Consider the following 17,379-nt stretch of genomic DNA (forward strand, 5'->3'; position numbering starts at 1 on the left):
AGGTGTCTTCAGGTCTGGTTCAGGAGGGGTTGGCAGGTTGCCTGGTGTCACTCTGGGCTGAGGGACTGGGGACAGAAGCTTCAGGGGCCTTGAGTTTTGGGTGGTCTATCCGGCATCCAGCCCTCAGACCTCCTTGATCAGGCACTCCTGGAAGTAAGTTGGACCATTGTTAGGGTCGACTCGCTGTGGCTCAGGTAGATGTCAGAAGCCAGGACCCAAGCCATCAGAAGTGGCCATGCCTGAGACTTTGGCTCTTAAACTTTGATCAGCAGCCTGCAGTATGAAATACATTTCATGTTGTGGCCCACTGAACAGGCTTGCTGATTTATTTAAGAGAAACAGAACCAAAACTTTCAGGAAAGAGTGCTCTTCCACTTAAAGGGCATTTGGATATTTTCTGTTCTATTTTAGTTTGTTAAAGATGCCGGGTTTCGCAATTATATTGTTGACCCGCAGCTTGAAAGTTGTGGCTTGAGGAAATGGAGTGCTTCCCTTGGGCTAAGATGCCTCTGACAGCTGTAATCCCCTCTTCCCCTCAAACAAGCCTGTCTCAATTGCTTCTTTATTAGCTAGGGCCTGGTCCCAACCCGAGAGCTTCCCTGCAGGTTGTGCCCAGAAGAAAGTGGGAAGAAAGTATGGGTCTCAGCTGTCCTCATGGAAAACAGGAGGGAGGGGAAACCTCGGTTAACAAGGAAGGAAGATACAGAAAACTGGACTCTTGAGACTTTAGCCTCTGGCCTTTCATTGTGAAGACTGTTATCTGGACACCTGCTCCCTTCCTACAACCGCAACCCCCCAGCACATTCACTCATTGTTTCCAGCCTGTGGCTTTTAGAAGGGGGAGGCAAGCCCAGTCATCCTTGCCTGCTTTTCTGGAACGCTTCCAGAATACTCCACACCCTGCCTATTGCACCTGTACTCCCCAACCTCCCCCCCAACTAGTCATTGGAGGTGTTAGTGTCTGAGCAGCCCTGGTAACAACTCACTCTGGCCAAGACACCCACACCTGGGCAGATACCATCTTATCAGTAGCCACAGGGCTGCAATGAGCTGATTGTCCCCTTTCTGAGGTGGGGAGGTGACTGATGCCTGACCTGGTTCTGCTTTTGCAGCTTTAGCTGGAACCTGTGACACACGACCACAGAGCTGGAAGACCCTTGGTTTTGGCAAATGCCCTTAGTCTGTCAGCTGTGGGCTTCCAAACAGCTGTACTTCAATTACTTGAAAAGGTGGATTGAAGATACAGGCTAAAAAAAAGAAAATGCAAAAAAAAAAAAAATGCAGCCTCAGAGGCCTCCTCCTGGGACTGCCTGGGAGCAGAGCCCAGAAACTGCATTAATTTTATCTCATTTTTAGGAACTAGCATCTTTTTTAATGTTTATTTATTTGGCTATGCTTGGTCTTAGTTGTGGGATGTGGGCTCTAGTTCCCTGACCAGGAATCGAACCTGAGTCCCCTGCATTGGGAATACGGTGTCTTCACTACTGGAGCACCAAGAAAGTCTCAGGAACTAGCATTTTATTTTTTAATTATTCTTGTTGTTTTTTTATCTTTTCTTCCATTTTTATTGAGCTGTAATTGACATGCTGCACTATATACATGTAAGGTGTCCGGCGTAATGATTGGATTTACCTCCATCATGAAATGATTATCACAATAAGTTGAGCGGATCATCTCATACAGATACAAAATTAAAAGTGATAGAAAATAAAATTTCTTTTTTCAAGAACCAGCGTTTTTAACACGTTCCCTGAGTTCCCTGCAGTGTGAGAATCATCACCAAGAGAGTCTGAAAAGAGCTTCACCAAAGGTGCCAGTCCTGGCTACATCCAGAACCCCCAGGGAACTTTAAACCACGTTATTAAATTGTCCTTCCTCCAGAGGAGTTTTGGGAACGATGATGTCTAGAGCCACACCTTCTGTTTTGTATCCAAAATAGTGTTCCTGTATGAGCTGGTCACTCATTTCCCGGGTTATCGTCAGACGCCTCCTCATTTGTGAGGAAAATGTCAAGCACTTAGTCTGAGATAAATATTGTCCATTGCTGTTAATTTAAAGGTAGACTTTGCTTTCTATATGGTGGTGAAAAAGGGGACAGGGACTAAAGTTTGGCTGAAAAGTTGGGCCTGTGTCTAGAACTAAAAATGTGTGGAAACTTGGGAGGCAAAGTGCTAGTAAGTTAGGCCTCTGTCGTGCATGATTGACTTTTTTTTAGTTGAAGTATAGTTGGCTTTCTATGTTGTGTTCGTTACTGCCATATAGCAAAGTGATTCGGTTATACTGGGTTGACCAAAAAGTTCATTCGGGGTTTTCCATAGGATGTTATGGACAGAATCGAACAAACTTTTTGGCCAACCCAATATTAACCTGGCCTTTGGGCACCGGCTCTGATGGCTGTAAGGATGGGAGCCTCTCTTTTTTTCCGGCTGTGCTGGGTCTTGGTTGCCGCTCATGGGCCTTCTCTAGCTGCAGTGTGCTGCTCTCCAGTTGCCGTGTGCGGGCTTCCTGTTGCGGTGGCTTCTGTTGCGGAGCAGGGACTCTAGGCACGGGCTTAGTTGCCCCACAGCACGTGGGATCTTCCCAGACCAGAGATCAAACCTGTGTCCCCCGCATTGGCAGGCGGATTCTTAACCACTGGACCAACAGGGACGTCCTAGACAGAAGGACTTTTAGTTGCTAAGTCCCTTTACTAGGAGCCCCTGCCTTCAAGTAGGCAAGTTTTCATTTACCTACATATTTCCTCATATATAGATTTCCTGTATACAGTTTTGGGTCTTTTTAACTTTTCCTTTTTCTGTAAAGTATATCACACAAACACCTGTGTGTGTGTTCACCATGCAAGGCAGGAAGCAGAGCATGACAGCCCCCTGTCAAAATAGAGCTTTCAAAGTGTTCAAAAAACAGACATAACTCTCATGTAGTGAGTACCTATCATATAATTAACTTAATTATGAGGAACCAGCTGGGAGCATCTGACAGGCAGAGGTGAGGCCTAGTCTGTGAAAGAAAGCACTGGATATAATTAGATATAGAACTGGTTAGTGTTCTGCCGTTAGCTGCTGAACTGGTGAATGTCCTACAGGACTGTAAAACCATAAGCTTTGGAGATAGCCTTGCTACAGGCAGAAATCTTTTGCATTTCTCACAGTCAGAAATAATTAGCAGCACATATTTCTTAAATTAGCTTCGGGCCTTATGCAGGCATGCATACATGCTAAGTCGCTTTAGTCGTGCCTGACTCTTTGTGACCCTGTGGACTGTGGCCCACCAGGCTCCTCTGTCCATGGGATTCTGTAGGCATGAATACTGGAGTGGGTTGCCATGCCCTTCTCCCGGGGATCTTCCTGACCCAGGGATCGAATCCATGTCTCTTCTGACTCCCGCATTGGTAGGTGGGTTCTTTGCCACCAGCACCACCTGGGAAACCCTTCAGATCCTTATAGTTTGGGCCCAATCAGTAGTAAAGTCAAAGAAAATTCTAGCCCCAGAGTCAAATGGCTGGAGACGGGCTTGTTGGAAACCCTGTATGCTTTTTTTTTTTTAAGTATGTAATATTTCTTTTTTTAAAACTGAAGTATAGTTGATTTACAATGTGTTAGTTTCAGGTGTACAGAAAAGTGATTCGGTTAACTTTTTCTTGTGTGTCATATCCTTGGTGCAGCACTGGGTTTAAAGCATCATGACGCTGCAGTTTATTCTTTTCTGTTGTTGTCTTGTATTCTGCTTAAAGTGCTTATCCCACATTTTGTTGATTCTGGGGTTGGTGGCATTTGGATTGCTTCCGTGGCTGTGGACAACTTCCTACGTATTTCCTAGCGTTAACATGGAGGGCAGTTGCTGGATCTTGGAGGCTGTGTCCCCTCAGCCTTACCAGATGACGCTGAAATACTATTCAAGCAGGGCTATGGATTTACCGTCTCACCAGCACTGATGAGAGTTTCCACTGCTCTGCATCCTTAGACTTGTTCAATTTAGCCATTCTCATTGTGAGCAGTAGTAGTATCTCATGGTTTTAACTTGCATTTCTCTGATTAGTAATGAAGTTGAGCACAGATTTACATTTGTTTTAAAAACAAAATAGTGTTAGTCTCTCATGGGGAACACAGCATTACTTGGTGGTTGAGAACTAAAGAGCTGGATGGTAGGACTCATTTATGCACCTCTTACCTACCTCCTGAACCTTGGTTTCCCTGTCTGAAAAATGGGGATGATCATAATACATTGTTCTTGGGCTGGCTGAGAAAAGGAAATGAGTAATGCATATAAGGGCACCACAGAGGCCCACAACAAATGGAAACATTGTTAGAAAAACCAGACCTTGGCTGGTGAGTTGATTATTCCATCCAGAGCCTGATATTCCCTTCTTGGCTGTGATGTGGAATCATGTGGGAGCAAATGTGGAGTCAGACCTTGGTTTTCCACCACAATCAGGAAGGAGAACACGGGTTCAGAAAACAGACCATCAGCTGGCAGAGAAAATGTGTTTTCCGTAGCTTTGGAATGGACCCTCAATGAGTCATCCTGGAGTCCTGGCTGGCAGGGCCCTGGATGAGTGGGGAGGGTCCTCCGGGGCCTGGATCCCTTCACCTCCGTGCACTTGGATCTCCAGGCGTCCTTCCATGGGGTCCCAGGACAGGTTTTGGCTGGGCCTCTGCTGACGTTTCTGAGCTTAGGTGACCCCTTTTCAGGGCACTTAGACGACTGGAACTTTGCTGAGCCTGGGACTGAGCTCCACCAGGGCCTTGGCCTCTGATAAGTCTTTATTTCCCTTTTGGATGTGCTCATACCCTTTAAGGTGCCTCTTTGCTTCTCAAGCTATTAGGTCGATCAGCAAAGTAATAACAGTTTCCTTGTTTCCTGCGCAGGGGAGGGAGAGGAAGTTGAGAGGACCGAGATTTTATCAGGTGGCCCCTGGGCGGAAGGGCTGCAGCCCCGCTTTTCTCGGTCCGCTTCCGTTCTGTGCTGCCGCTCCTGACTTCAGTGCCTGGCGCCCCTTCTCTCGAAGTTAGGGTGACCTTGTGATTATCATCCCTTTTGAAAGCGAAAGGGAGTGCTACTCATATTTGTTCAGGAAGACATGAACTGGGACCAGGGGCAGACTTGGGCGTGTGGTCACCCTGTCCCAGGAAAGGACCCGTCCAGCTGTGGCTTTGTCCTTGTATCAGCAGCTTCAGGCCTGACTAATGAAAGTCACTTGACTTCTGTAAAATGGAAATTAAAGTGCACCTATGGGACTTTTTTTAAAGGGTGATTATTGTCAAGGCCAAGGGAGATTATATGCAGAGAACTCAATGTGAAGAGCTGAGTCAAGGTCATTACAGTGAGCAGGTGGTTCCTGTATCGGTGGTGGGAAGGGTTCCCCTGTGTTCAGGCTGCCACTGCTGTGTCCACCTGGATCAGCTGGCCCTGCGTAGAGTGGCTTTTTAAGGAGCAAGATGGATCCCATCAGCCTCTTGCGGAAACGAACACACGTCCACACTTGCTTTCAGTTCTAGGATTTGGCTAGGTTCCTAGAGGTAGTTGGAAGCCTTAGGACCACGTGGGAGCAGATGGTGCCATGGCCTCTTTTTAAGATGAGGAAATCCAGGCCCAGAGGGGATAGGACTCTTCCAAGTTCACATGAGCAAGTGAATGGCTCGTGACTCTAGGGGTGAGGTGTGGGAGGGACGTGCAGTCCTCCATGAAGGACTGAGTCTACAACGTGACGGGGGATGGGACCCAGACATGCTTCTTCCTCCAAGAGTCACCCCTTCACTAATACAGACAGAGCCGCAGCCCAAGAAGTGGGCTGTCAACCAGGGTAGCGGGGGCCTGCCCCTCAGCCCACGTCCTGGCTCCCTCAGGGCCCGGGGCAGGCCTCTGTCTGCCTCCCCGTGGTCACCGGCTCCCAGGGTCAGGCCTCTTTTCATTACCAGAAAGTAAACATGGAAAGCTAACCTTTCCCACCCCCAGGACAGAAGTCAGAAGGGCAGTTGCCTTGAGAGCCTAGAGATCTCTCCTTGCCCCCACTCCCCCCCACTCCTTGCCAGAGGAGGGGGGCTCACTGAGTGGGCTCAAGAGAGACTCTCACCTTTGCCCTTGTCTTAGGGATCTGAGAGCAGGACGCTGGCCTTTGACCTTCACCCCTCGGTGTTCTACTTCATGGGAGTTTGGGGATCCGATGGGTTTTCAGTCTGACCAGGGCCAGCTGTCTCCCCTTCCGGAACTGGCTCAGTTTATTTTGCTCTTTGGGTGTGGGTCCTTGCTTGGGCATGACGGAAAGGGGTGAGAGGAGGAGGGGGGCTCATGCTGACCCAAAGCCCTAAGTGAGGCACTCCCTACCTCCCCACCGGCCCATCCCAAGCTATGCTGCTGCCCGACCTGTTCTCTCAGCCCGGGCTGCAGCAAGTCACCATCATTCAACAGCGGAAGAGCAGCAGGGAGATGTGGGTGGGCCCAGTTGGTCACCCCTGCAGACCTGTAGCCCGGCTGCTTCTGGCTGAGTTTTAGCTCTTGCCCACCTTATAAAGCGGATTCGAGAAAGCAAAGAAAGTGAGAAGGGGTGGGCCATGGGAGCACCTGGGCTCGGACAGCTGGATCAGGCAGGGACTTCAGGGCACAGAATTGCAGGTTCCTTCTGCTCCTGGAGGCAGGACAGGCTTTGCCCCCTCCATACTCTGTCCCCCTCACCCCACCCCCTTTTCCACTGGGAGCAGCACAGGGCAGGATCCTAGTGAACAGGAAGTGAGAGCCAGCCTCCAGGCGGGTGGTGGTCTGAGGTCTGGAGAGAATTCAGGCCTGGGTCTGCTCAGGACCAGACCAGTTTTCTGTGTCCCCCTTTCTGAGTTTCCTCTGCGGGGGAGGCGGGACTGTCCCACCTCCTCCACCAGCCCCAGCCCAGCGCTTCCAGAGCGCTAACCATGGACCTCCCACCTCTCCTCGGTTGCTTGCTTTCTTCCCCCTAAGTTTCCTCTCTGAAAAGTCAGTAGGTCCTCAAGGTGGGATGTGGGCATGTTGCCACTGGGAATGCAGGCAGAAAATCCTAGAACTCCTGACTCCGGTTCTTTTTCATCCTTTGTTTTTTTCATATTTGTACGTTTTACACACAAATGTGTATAGACATTTCATGGGTGTAAAGTGGTTCAGTTCAGTTCAGTTCAGTCGCTCAGTCATATCTGACTCTTTGCGACCCCATGAATCGCAGCACGCCAGGCCTCCCTGTCCATCACCAACTCCCGGAGTTCACTGAGACTCACGTCCATCGAGTCAGTGATGCCATCCAGCCATCTCATCTTCTGTCGTCCCCTTCTCCTCCTGCCCCAATCCCTTCCAGCATCAGAGTCTTTTCCAAAGAGTCAACTCTTCGCATGAGGTGGCCAGAGTACTGGAGTTTCAGTTTCAGCATCATTCCCTCCAAAGAAATCCCAGGACTGATCTCCTTCAGAATGGACTGGTTGGATCTCCTTGCAGTCCAAGGGACTCTCAAGAGTCTTCTCCAACACCACAGTTCAAAAGCATCAATTCTTCAGCGCTCAGCCTTCTTCACAGTCCAACTCTCACATCCATACATGACCACAGGAAAAACCATAGCCTTGACTAGTCGGACCTTTGTTGGCAAAATAATGTCTCTGCTGTTGAATATGCTATCTAGGTTGGACATAACTTTCCTTCCAAGGAGTAAGTGTCTTTTAATTTCATAGCTGCAGTCACCATCTGCAGTGATTTTGGAGCCCAGAAAAATAAAGTCTGACACTGTTTCCACTGTTTCCCCATCTATTTCCCATAAAGTGGTACTTCTGTGTAATTTATACAATAGGTGCAATTTGGGAGGATTGTGCTGAAACAGATATTACCAACAGGAATATTTGAGCAAAGAAGGGACAGCAGACTTTTTCTGTAGAGCTCCAGAGAGTAAATGTTTTAGGCTTTGTGGGCCAAAGGGCCTGTCAAAGCTACTCAGCTCTGTAGCGACAGCGTGAGAGCAGCCAGAGATAATAGGGAGATGAATGGGTGTGACTGTTCTAGGAGAACTTTATTTCTGGACACTGAAATTTGAATTTCATAGAAATTTCATGTGTTACCAATCTTATTCCTTTTAACTCTCCGCACAGGCTTCAAACATTACTAAACGTAGTACCCGTTCTTAGCTCATATGCAGACCATGAGCAAATGGGCTGTGGGCTCATGGACCTGAGTTTGCCAACCTCTGCTCCAGACCACTGGTTCTCAAACTTGAGCCTTCAAGACTCAGACTCACCTTGGGAAACTTTTAGAAGTGCATGTGTCTGTGCATGCTAAGTCTCTTCAGTCATGTCTGACTCTTTGTGCTATGGATTGTATACCTACTCTATGGACTGTAGCCCGCCAGGCACCTCTGTCCGTGGGATTTCTCCAGGCAAGAATACTGGAGTGGGTTGCCATGCCATCCTCCAGGGGATCTTCCCAACCCAGGGATCGAACCCATGTCTCCTGAGTTAGCAGGTGGGTTCTTTACCACTAGCGCCACCTGGGAAGTCCCTTAGAAGTGCATATTCCCTCCAAAAAAAGAAAAAAAAATAAAGGTGCATATTCCAAAACCCCAGCCCTGATATTGTAGATTCTATGGAAGGTCCTGGAACCTGCGTTCAGCAGATAGTATGAAGACCAGACTTTAAGAACACAATTCTGGGTCCTGGTGGTCCTTGGTGAAGACCTTGGGTGTGTGGCTTCTTCAGGTCTCTTTTTGCCCATTTTTTAACCCAAGGAGAGAAGGACTTCATCTTCCAGATACTGACATACCCTTGGAGAGGGCCGGACATTTCTTGTCCTGCAAGCTGGGGTCCTCAGCGGAGCTTTATGAGGTCATGCCCACAAGAGGCAGAATCGCCTGCTGGTTAAGAACACAGGCTCTGAAATCTCTGTGAGCATGGGTAACTCATGTTGCTTGTCAGTGCTTTAGTCTCCTTCTTATCTGTTATACGGGGACTATACTGTACCCCTGTATAGGTGCTGACATGGTAAAATGAGCCTGTGATGCAGAACGCCTGGCGTAGTGCCTGGCACCTAGCAGATGCTCTGTAAACCTGCTCTGTAAGCCCATAGTCACTGCTATGGGCCAGGGTGGAAGCGGGGCAGCTCCAGCCCTGCCACAGGGACATAAAACTGACAGCTTACATTTGTCTGGTGCTTTCATTTAACATTCATTCCCTTCTGAGGGGAATGGCAACCCACTCCAGTATTCTTGCTGGGAAAATCCCATGGACAGAGGAGCCCGGCAGGCTACAGTCCATTGGGTTGCAAAGAGTCAGACACAATTGAGGCACTAACACTTTAGCTGACGTGGCCCTTTTACATCCGTCATCTCTTCGCATCCTCCAGCAACCCCTGAGGGGAGATCCTGATGCTCACTTCTGTAAGGAGGAAACAAGGCTTGGAGAGGTTAAGTGCTTGTCTGAGGGCACGTCGCGGTACACCCCTGTTGAGAACCTGGCTGTCTTTGCCTGGAGTCCTGCAGGAGTCTCTCCGGTCCCAGGATCTTGAGTGGCAACGGAAAAGGGGAGCTTTGGTTGGTTTGCTGTGGGTCCTTCACCCAGTGCTTTCTGTCCCTGCAGATAAAATACCACGAGGAGTTTGAGAAGAGTCGCATGGGTCCCAGTGGTGGTGAGGGTCTGGAGTGCGAGCGCCGAGATCCCCAGGAGAGCAGCTACCGGCGGCCCCAGGAGCAGCAGCAGCCTCACCACATCCCCGCCAGCACCCCAGGTGAGTGGGAGGGCTGTGGGGACCAAGGACCTGAGGCAAGGTGGGGAGGAGGTGAGAGGGAAGCCTCGAGTACACACACACACACACACACACACACACACACACACACACACAAAACGGGTCCCGTCCCAGCAAGGGCATGAACGCACACACATGCACATACGCGCACACACACCAGGTCCCATCCCTACCCAGGGCATGAACACACACACACACACATCCCTACCCAGGGCATAAACACACACACACACCCCAAGTCCCATCCCTACCCAGGGCATGCACACACACACACACACACACACAAACACACACATCCCTACCCAGGGCATGAAACACACACACACAGGAGGAGGTGAGAGGGAAGCCTCGAGTACACACACACACCCACACCCACACCCACCCCAGGTCCCGTCCCTACCCAGGGCATGAACACCAGGGTCAGGGCTGTGCTGGCCTCCTGCTGTGACGGGGAAGGTGCCACTGGGGCATGACAGCAGCGTGTGTGCACACAGACAGAAGCCCTTGGGAAGTGGGGGTTGAGCAAGCTTGCGGAGTTGGAAGTACATGACGTGGTCTCATGGAAGAAGGGGGCGGCTCTGGGAGGCTCTGGGTTTGGCAGGACAGGTCCTGAGCCTGTCTCCTGCTGGCTTCCAGTGTACCAGCAGCCCCAGCAGCAGCCGGCAGCCCAGTCCTATGGTGGCTACAAGGAGCCTGCAGCCCCAGCGTCCATACAGCGCAGCGCCCCAGGCGGCGGCGGGGTGAGTGGCCCTGGCGGAGGGAGGTGTGGGAGGTGGGGTGAGCCTAGGGAAGGCTTCCTGGACGTCCCTTTAGAAAAGACGTCCCTTCTTGGACACCCTTTTTTTGTTTTGTTTTGTTCTGTTGGACAACCTTTAGGAAGAAAAACTCAGGCGGGACAATTCTCAGAGAAATAAAGTAGCCTGAGATAAGAGACCTGCTGGTGCCTCAAGTGAGGCACAAGTGAGGGAAGGAACGCAGTCTGAGAGGTCATCTGAAGGCTAAGGTTCCCGATAGACCAGCCAGTGCTTCAAATACTTACTGAGCATGTTCTGGACAGAAAGGATTTGATCTGAGTAAAAGTTCACCTTCCTGCCCTCTTGGAACTTACTTTCCAGTCAGGGAGACAAACATGAATAGATAAGTAGGTATGTGGCAAAAGGTCATAGATAAAGAAAAAGACAGCACGGTGAGAAGGGGTGGGGGCAGCAAAGGGCTCAGTAAAGGAATGAGTATTGGAGAAGAACAGCAAGTGTGAAGGCCCTGAGGCAGGAGTGTTCTAGGAGAGTTCAAAGATCAGTGGGAAAGCCAAGGTGACTGGAGAGGGATGAGGTCTGATCATACAGGGACTTGTAGGCTTCAGGCTTCCTTGGTGGCTAAGACAGTAAAGAATCTGTCCTCGATGCAGGAGACCTAGGTTCAATCCCTGGGTTGGAAAGATTCCCTGGAAGGGAACGGCTACCCACTCCAGTATTCTTGCCTGGAGAATTCCATGAACAGAGGAGCCTGGCATGCTACGGTCCCTGAGGTCGCAAAGAGTCGGACATGACTGAGCGACTACAACTTTGTCTTTCAGGCTGCCAGGAGGCCATCATGACTGGCAAGTTGTGCAGAGTAAGGGCTTTTTTGTGTTTTAAAAGCTGGCTTCAGCAGCTGTGTTGAGAAGCAGCAATAAAAAGTTGATGGTGGAAGCAGGGAGATGAGTTGGGTGGCTGTTACAGGATGCAGGCATAGATGGTGGTGACTTGGCCCAAGAGATTAAAGGCACAGTTGGTGGTAAGGACCGAGGTCACTTCAGTCATTCCATGAGGATTGTGACCTCTTTTTTATTTGGTGGTGGTTTCTAATATTTATTTTTCTGGTTATAAAAGTAGTACATGAAGAGCACTGGATTGGGAGAGGTTATGGATCAATTCTGCAGGAATTAGGTTACTTTCTTAGAACCTGTATTTCCTCATCTGGAAAGCAGGATAAGAAGCCTGGAGCGTTGTAATCTCTTACTCCATACTCTTCAGGGCTGATGAAGCTGGTTTCTGCTGGGTTGGAGGGGATTGGAAGTTTTGTGCTAAATAGGATAGGGGGCCTCTGAAGGGTTTAAAGCCAGGAAGTAACTTCATCAGGTTTGCATTTTGGAAAGCTCCCCCTGAGATCACAGTAGATGAACAGTGGGAGGAGGCAGACCAGGGGAGTGGAAACAGAAGGTCTGAACAGGGTATTGGAGGTGGGGTGGGGTGCTGGGGCAGATTCTGGAGATTTCTAATGGATTCATCCAGCCTTGGACCCAAACAGATCCCAGAACCTAGCCTGGGGGACCCTAAAGACTAAGCTGACTCCCAGAGACAAGTCAGTGTCAAGGGCAGTGATGGTCAGACGACTTTAGAATCTTGCCTGCTTCCAAGATGACAGTTGGATTTCATGTGTTTTTATTGGACATTTCCTAGAGCTTGGGGTTTAAACACGAGACTTTGGCTGAGGTTGGAAGGTGGGACCTGACAGGTACTTCTTGTATCACCTGGAGTTTTTTCTCCCAGGAGTTGGTCTTTATCCTGAACTTAAGAAACAAATTCATCAACAGCTTAAAAAGAAAGAACAAAGACTGGTGTTTATAATAATACAGATAATAGCACGCAGGGCAAGTCATCCTTTTAAACTCAACCCAGCATGGTGTCCACAGGACAGTTCAGCATTCCTGTTCCGAGAGACAGGGTGGAGGTCCTGTAACCTCCATACCTGTTTGTGTCTGGCCCTTAGGAGGTGCCAGATGCAGTAGTGTTAATAAGGTGATCACTCTCAGAAAGTGTGACACAGAGGTGAGAAAACTTGAGGCAGAGCCTAGCCCGTCCTTGTCTCCCGGCTCCTGGTCCCCTCTGCTCTGGGGTCCCAGAGAGGTAGGCACCCCTGACTGACCGCGCCCCCACCCCTGCAGAAGCGGTACCGTGCTGTGTACGACTACAGTGCTGCCGACGAGGACGAGGTCTCCTTCCAAGATGGGGACACCATTGTCAACGTGCAGCAGATCGACGACGGCTGGATGTACGGGACCGTGGAGCGCACCGGTGACACGGGGATGCTGCCAGCCAACTACGTGGAGGCCATCTGAGCCCGCCGGGCACCGCCCGCCCCATCCGTCTTCAGTGCATTCCACAGCATCGCGTCTGTCCTGGGCGTGACCTGTCCACCCTTCGGTGTCTCTGTTTTTTAAATTCTGCGACAGCTTGTTTTTCCTCCCCCTCTTCCAGCTTCTTTTGCCAACCGAAGCCTTGTTCTGCCACTTTCGCGGCTCCCCTTCTGGCAGGTTTTCCCCTTGACCAACTTCTTGGTTTTCTCTCTGGATGGAACACGTGTGAACCGCTCTGTGGGAGGCCAAGGCCTGTGGGGACGGTCTGGGTGGGTGACCCGTTGGCTCCCAGGCCTCTGCCTTCTCTCTTTTCTGCCCCCTCAGCCCCTCCTACCCACCTCCTCATACATCCAAACATTCCAGGACTGGAGTGAGCCCCAGACCCCCAGGACTCCCAGAGGAGGGGCTCCACACATTCCCAGGAGTGGGACCCCGCTGTCCGTGCCCTGGGATGGGGATGGGGGTGGGGAGGGTGCTCCTGTTGTGCCAGTGAGATGGGCTCTGCCTCTGCTTCTCAGAGATGGGGCTGCCGGCCCTCCGAGAGGGCCCCTCACCACCCTCTTCCGGCTCAAGGTTGACAGAGGCGGGTAAAGTTCCTGCTTTGGTATTCATTCATCCTTCCCCACATGGTTCCTTTTCACACTGTGATTTCACTCTCCTGCTCAACCGGGCCTGGTATGGGCAAGGAGCTGGAAGCTCAGCTTGGGTCCGGGTCTCACCTTTCTGCTTTAGGGACAGCTGCAGGAAAGAGGGGAACGGGGTGTTCTCTTTGCAGCCCTTTTCTCTCCCTCCCACTGAGTCTCCGGGGTCCCTGGCTTGCCTCCTCCTGAAAGATGGGGCAAGGAAGCCTCGGGCCTCTCGGCCGTGCAGCCCAGCCCCTGAGACCTGGTTAGACGGGCTGATCCTCCTGGGAAGGCAGCTTGGGGCCTTCCATGGCCTCCCCCTATCCCACACCACCTGATCTGACCCCAGGGGGACTGGACTGTGCGAAGCCGAAGCCACAGCCCGCTCTGTATCTCCACGACTTCCCTGAAGGGGAAGGAGTGGGTGTCTGCAGATGTCTGTGACGGGCGAGTGTGAGTGCGAGCGTGAGAGAAGCAGGCAGGGTGCGGGCTTTCTGGAGGGTACACAGAGGGGAGGTCCTTGAGGGAGAGAAGTTCCTTCTGTTTTCTTTGGAATGAGAATCCCTCCTTTCCTTCTATCCCTGAATGGAGGAAGCCCACCACCCCCCCTTTCCAAAGTGCAGAAGTGAGGAGGGGGTGTGTACTTGGTGGGGGCTGATATTGGGGCCTGTAGCTTGCTGGCGGAGGGGGGAGAGGAAAGACTTCATGACTCCAGGCAGATACTTTTCCCCCATCTCTGTGTCCTGGGCTGTAGAATAGGGAGCTGGGGGACCTGTGTCACCTACGCAGTGTTCTCCCCTCTTCTGCCCACTCCCAGCCCCCTCCCCTGCCCCCAGCTCGCTCATTTACCTAAGGCCTCCTTGAAGTAAAGGGAGAGGGTCCCAGGGCTTATAAAACTGGAAGTGCAGACCCAGGTTGAGGAAGGGAAAGATGGTGCTATCTCCAAGTCCCTTCTTCACTCGTGGGTGGCTATGACCACCCTTGCCTGATTTTATTCATCTCTGGGCTTTCCTGTCACCCTTCTGGGTCTCCCCCTCCCATCTTTACCCCAAGTCCACTGACTCAGGCCCTACGGTTGATATCTTTGCATCCTTGTGCCTTGCAGGAGAGGGAGGGGCCTGCAGGCATGTTTAACATCTAGTCCTCACTGCTTGTGAGTTGACTTGGGAATATTTACCCCAGATCAGAGGCTTGAGCCTCTGCCTGACCAATCCCTTTCCCTCCTTGGCCACAGCCATGGTGAGGGCGGGTGGAGAGTCTTATATTGGGCAGTGTGGGGGATGACGGAAGCAGAGAAGGAACAATTTTGGGAGCCGTGGGCAGATGCTAGTCCATTCTATTTCCTCTTAATCTCAAAGCACAATGTGGATTCTGGAACCAAAGGTCAGAGAGACATATCCTGTTGGAGAACCTGTGGTTGGCAGAGAAGTGAGAGGCTGGGAGGAGGGCTGGGGAGCAACAAGTAGCCTGTTTTCATTCAGCCTAATTTTTCTTCCAAAACAAGGCAAGCCAGCCACTGGAATCTTGCTGCCAACCCTTGGTTCCTTCCATCCTAAAAATAGGGGACCTTTTCTTACACACCCCCAGAGAGAGGAGGGACTATCACACTGGTGCTGAGGGACCTAGGGGCTGCTGAGAGTCCTTATTCCTTTCCACAATCATCCATCCCTAGCAGAGCACAGAACCTGAGGGCTGGGCCGAGTCCCTGGTTTTTCCTACAGTTCACAGAGGGTTTTTTTTTGTTTTTGTTTTTTGCCAATCTAATCCCAGGAAAGAAGATGCAACAAAGCTAGAATGTGAATATAACTTTAGCGGACCAATAATAAAATGCAAGAAGCCCAGTGCTGAGAAAAGTGAATTCTCTCAATATTGCTTCCTGTTTTCTTCCTCATGTCCCTCCAGGGAAAACTACTTTATTGCTTAATTTCTGCCTTTTCCCCCTCACATATGCACTTTTGGGCCTTTTTTTTTTAATAGCTGGAAAAAAAAAATACCACCCCACAAACCTGTATTTAAAAAGAAATAGAAATGATCACGTGAAATTTGCCTCTGTCCAAACATTTCATCTGTGTGTGTGTGTGTGCGTGTGTGTGTGTGTGTGTGAAGCCGTCCGTTCATCTTTTTATATGGGGTGGTCGTCTTTTCTTGGTCTGTTTTGGTCCCCTCCCTCGTGGGCTTGTGCTTGGGATCAAATCTTTCTGGCCTGTTATGATTCTGAACATTTGACTTGGACCACAAGTGAATCTTTCTCCTGGTGACTCAAATAAAAGTATAATTTTTACCTGCGGACTTGGCTTGCTCTCTCTGGTCCTGAGGTGGTGTGTGTGTGTGTGTCCTGTCTCCTTGGGGGCATTTTAGACACACTTATTTTCCCCTTTGACTTTATGAACAGCCCTATAAAAGAAGTAACTGCTTGATATCCATCTTACAGATGGGGTTCCCTGAAGCCCAGAAAGGCAGTGGTTTGGTGGGAGTCACACCAGCTAGTGGCAGGACTGGAGGTCTTAGGACCCAAATGTGATGCTCCTGGCTTCCTGCCATGACCTTGACAGGAGCCTGGCACCCACACGCTTTGCCTCCCGGTATCTCCCAGGCTCAGTTCTTTGCTCCAGGTGCGTTGGGTCTGAACTTAGACAAGGTCAGGCAGCCCGCCTCCCCTTTTCTGCCGGGTTGGGAAAAGGAGGTGGCAGAGAAGGAATCCAGATCCTTTGTCCACAGGTCGGGGCCACCAGCCAGCCTCTTGCTGCGGCCTTGTGGAGAGGGGTGTTCTTCACTCCGGGTACAGAATTCAGGCTTCCCCTGGATTCAGGATAGCAGCAGGGTGGAGAGGAAAAGGGCTTTCCCCAAAATGAGAGCCTTTGTGATCAGGAGATGACACGGCTGCTCTGAGCAGCTGAGGCAGCGCTGGGTGGGATAATTACAGATGGTACTGACACCTGCTCCCCCTCTGACACCACGGGCGGCTTAATGTGTCCCCAGTAGCAGGCAATGAGTTGGCAAATCTTGCCTCCATTGGCCTGCCTCCTGTTTGCTGCAGAGCTGTAGCCCCCTCTCCCCAGGAGGCTTCATTCATTCCCCTTTTCGGGACAGTCTGCTTGGGAGGGAACCAGTGCCAAGTCTCCACTCCCAACTCACAGGAAGCTCTTGCCCTGCCTCCCTGTGCAAACCCACGCGAGCAGTTTCCTGACTCCCTTCTAAAGCAGCCTAAGTTCCTGAGGCTTAGCATGACGAAGGGGCTGCTGCTGCCCTCGTCCTGTGCCCCTCAAAGGATCTAGTTAGGGTGGAGCCAAGGGCACTAGGCCTCAGAGGTGTCACACGGAATTTGCTTTTTTTTTTTTAATTTAATAGGAAATAAGGCAAAAGGCATAATAAAAACAAGAAGGCATAACTACCCACCACCCAGCTTAAACTATGAAACATCAATTCTCCTTTCCCCTCAGAAAAAGCCACTTGAAAAATATGAAAAAGTTATATATGTACAACTGAATCACTTTGCTATACAGCAGAAATTAACACAAATTTGTGAATCAACTCTACTTCAATAAGAAAAGTCACTTGAGTTGCATTTCTAAACACTTAACTGCATGGGGAATGGGCCTGACCCAGAGTTCTGTAGTGCCCTCTCTGGGTATAACACTGCAATGAGCTCTGAGGAGGATATAAGAGAGGATAAGGATGTGGGAAATGACCATAAAGAGATAAGGAAAGGTTCAAGGAGAGGCCTCTGATGCTCACACTGTAATAGGAAGGATCTGTGCAAAATGTTGCAAGCTGAGAAGCCCAGGTGGGCCTGAGGGGGGATTTCAGATTACCAGGGTGGGCCAGTCTGGGGCGAGAGAAGAATGTGGATTCCGGAGTGGACAAGCCTAATTTTGAATTGGTCTCTGGCCTTTCCAATGAAACATT

At 50.5% G+C, this 17,379-nt stretch overlaps 1 protein-coding gene across 1 annotated transcript in view; it reads left to right on the plus strand.

Annotated features, from left to right (window-relative positions):
- The window catches only part of LASP1 (LIM and SH3 protein 1), a 40,413-nt gene extending 24,651 nt beyond the window's left edge, over nt 1–15,762 (plus strand). The window contains exons 5-7 of the mRNA XM_005897984.3: nt 9,570–9,717; nt 10,372–10,475; nt 12,659–15,762. Coding sequence (XP_005898046.1) covers nt 9,570–9,717; nt 10,372–10,475; nt 12,659–12,832 — 426 coding nt within the window. The 3' untranslated portion in view covers nt 12,833–15,762. The remainder of the gene's footprint in view (nt 1–9,569; nt 9,718–10,371; nt 10,476–12,658) is intronic.
- Nucleotides 15,763–17,379: the final 1,617 nt, after the last annotated feature.

This window comes from Bos mutus, chromosome 19 (genome assembly GCF_027580195.1).
Source record: "Bos mutus isolate GX-2022 chromosome 19, NWIPB_WYAK_1.1, whole genome shotgun sequence".
Classification (NCBI taxonomy): Eukaryota; Metazoa; Chordata; class Mammalia; order Artiodactyla; family Bovidae; genus Bos; species Bos mutus.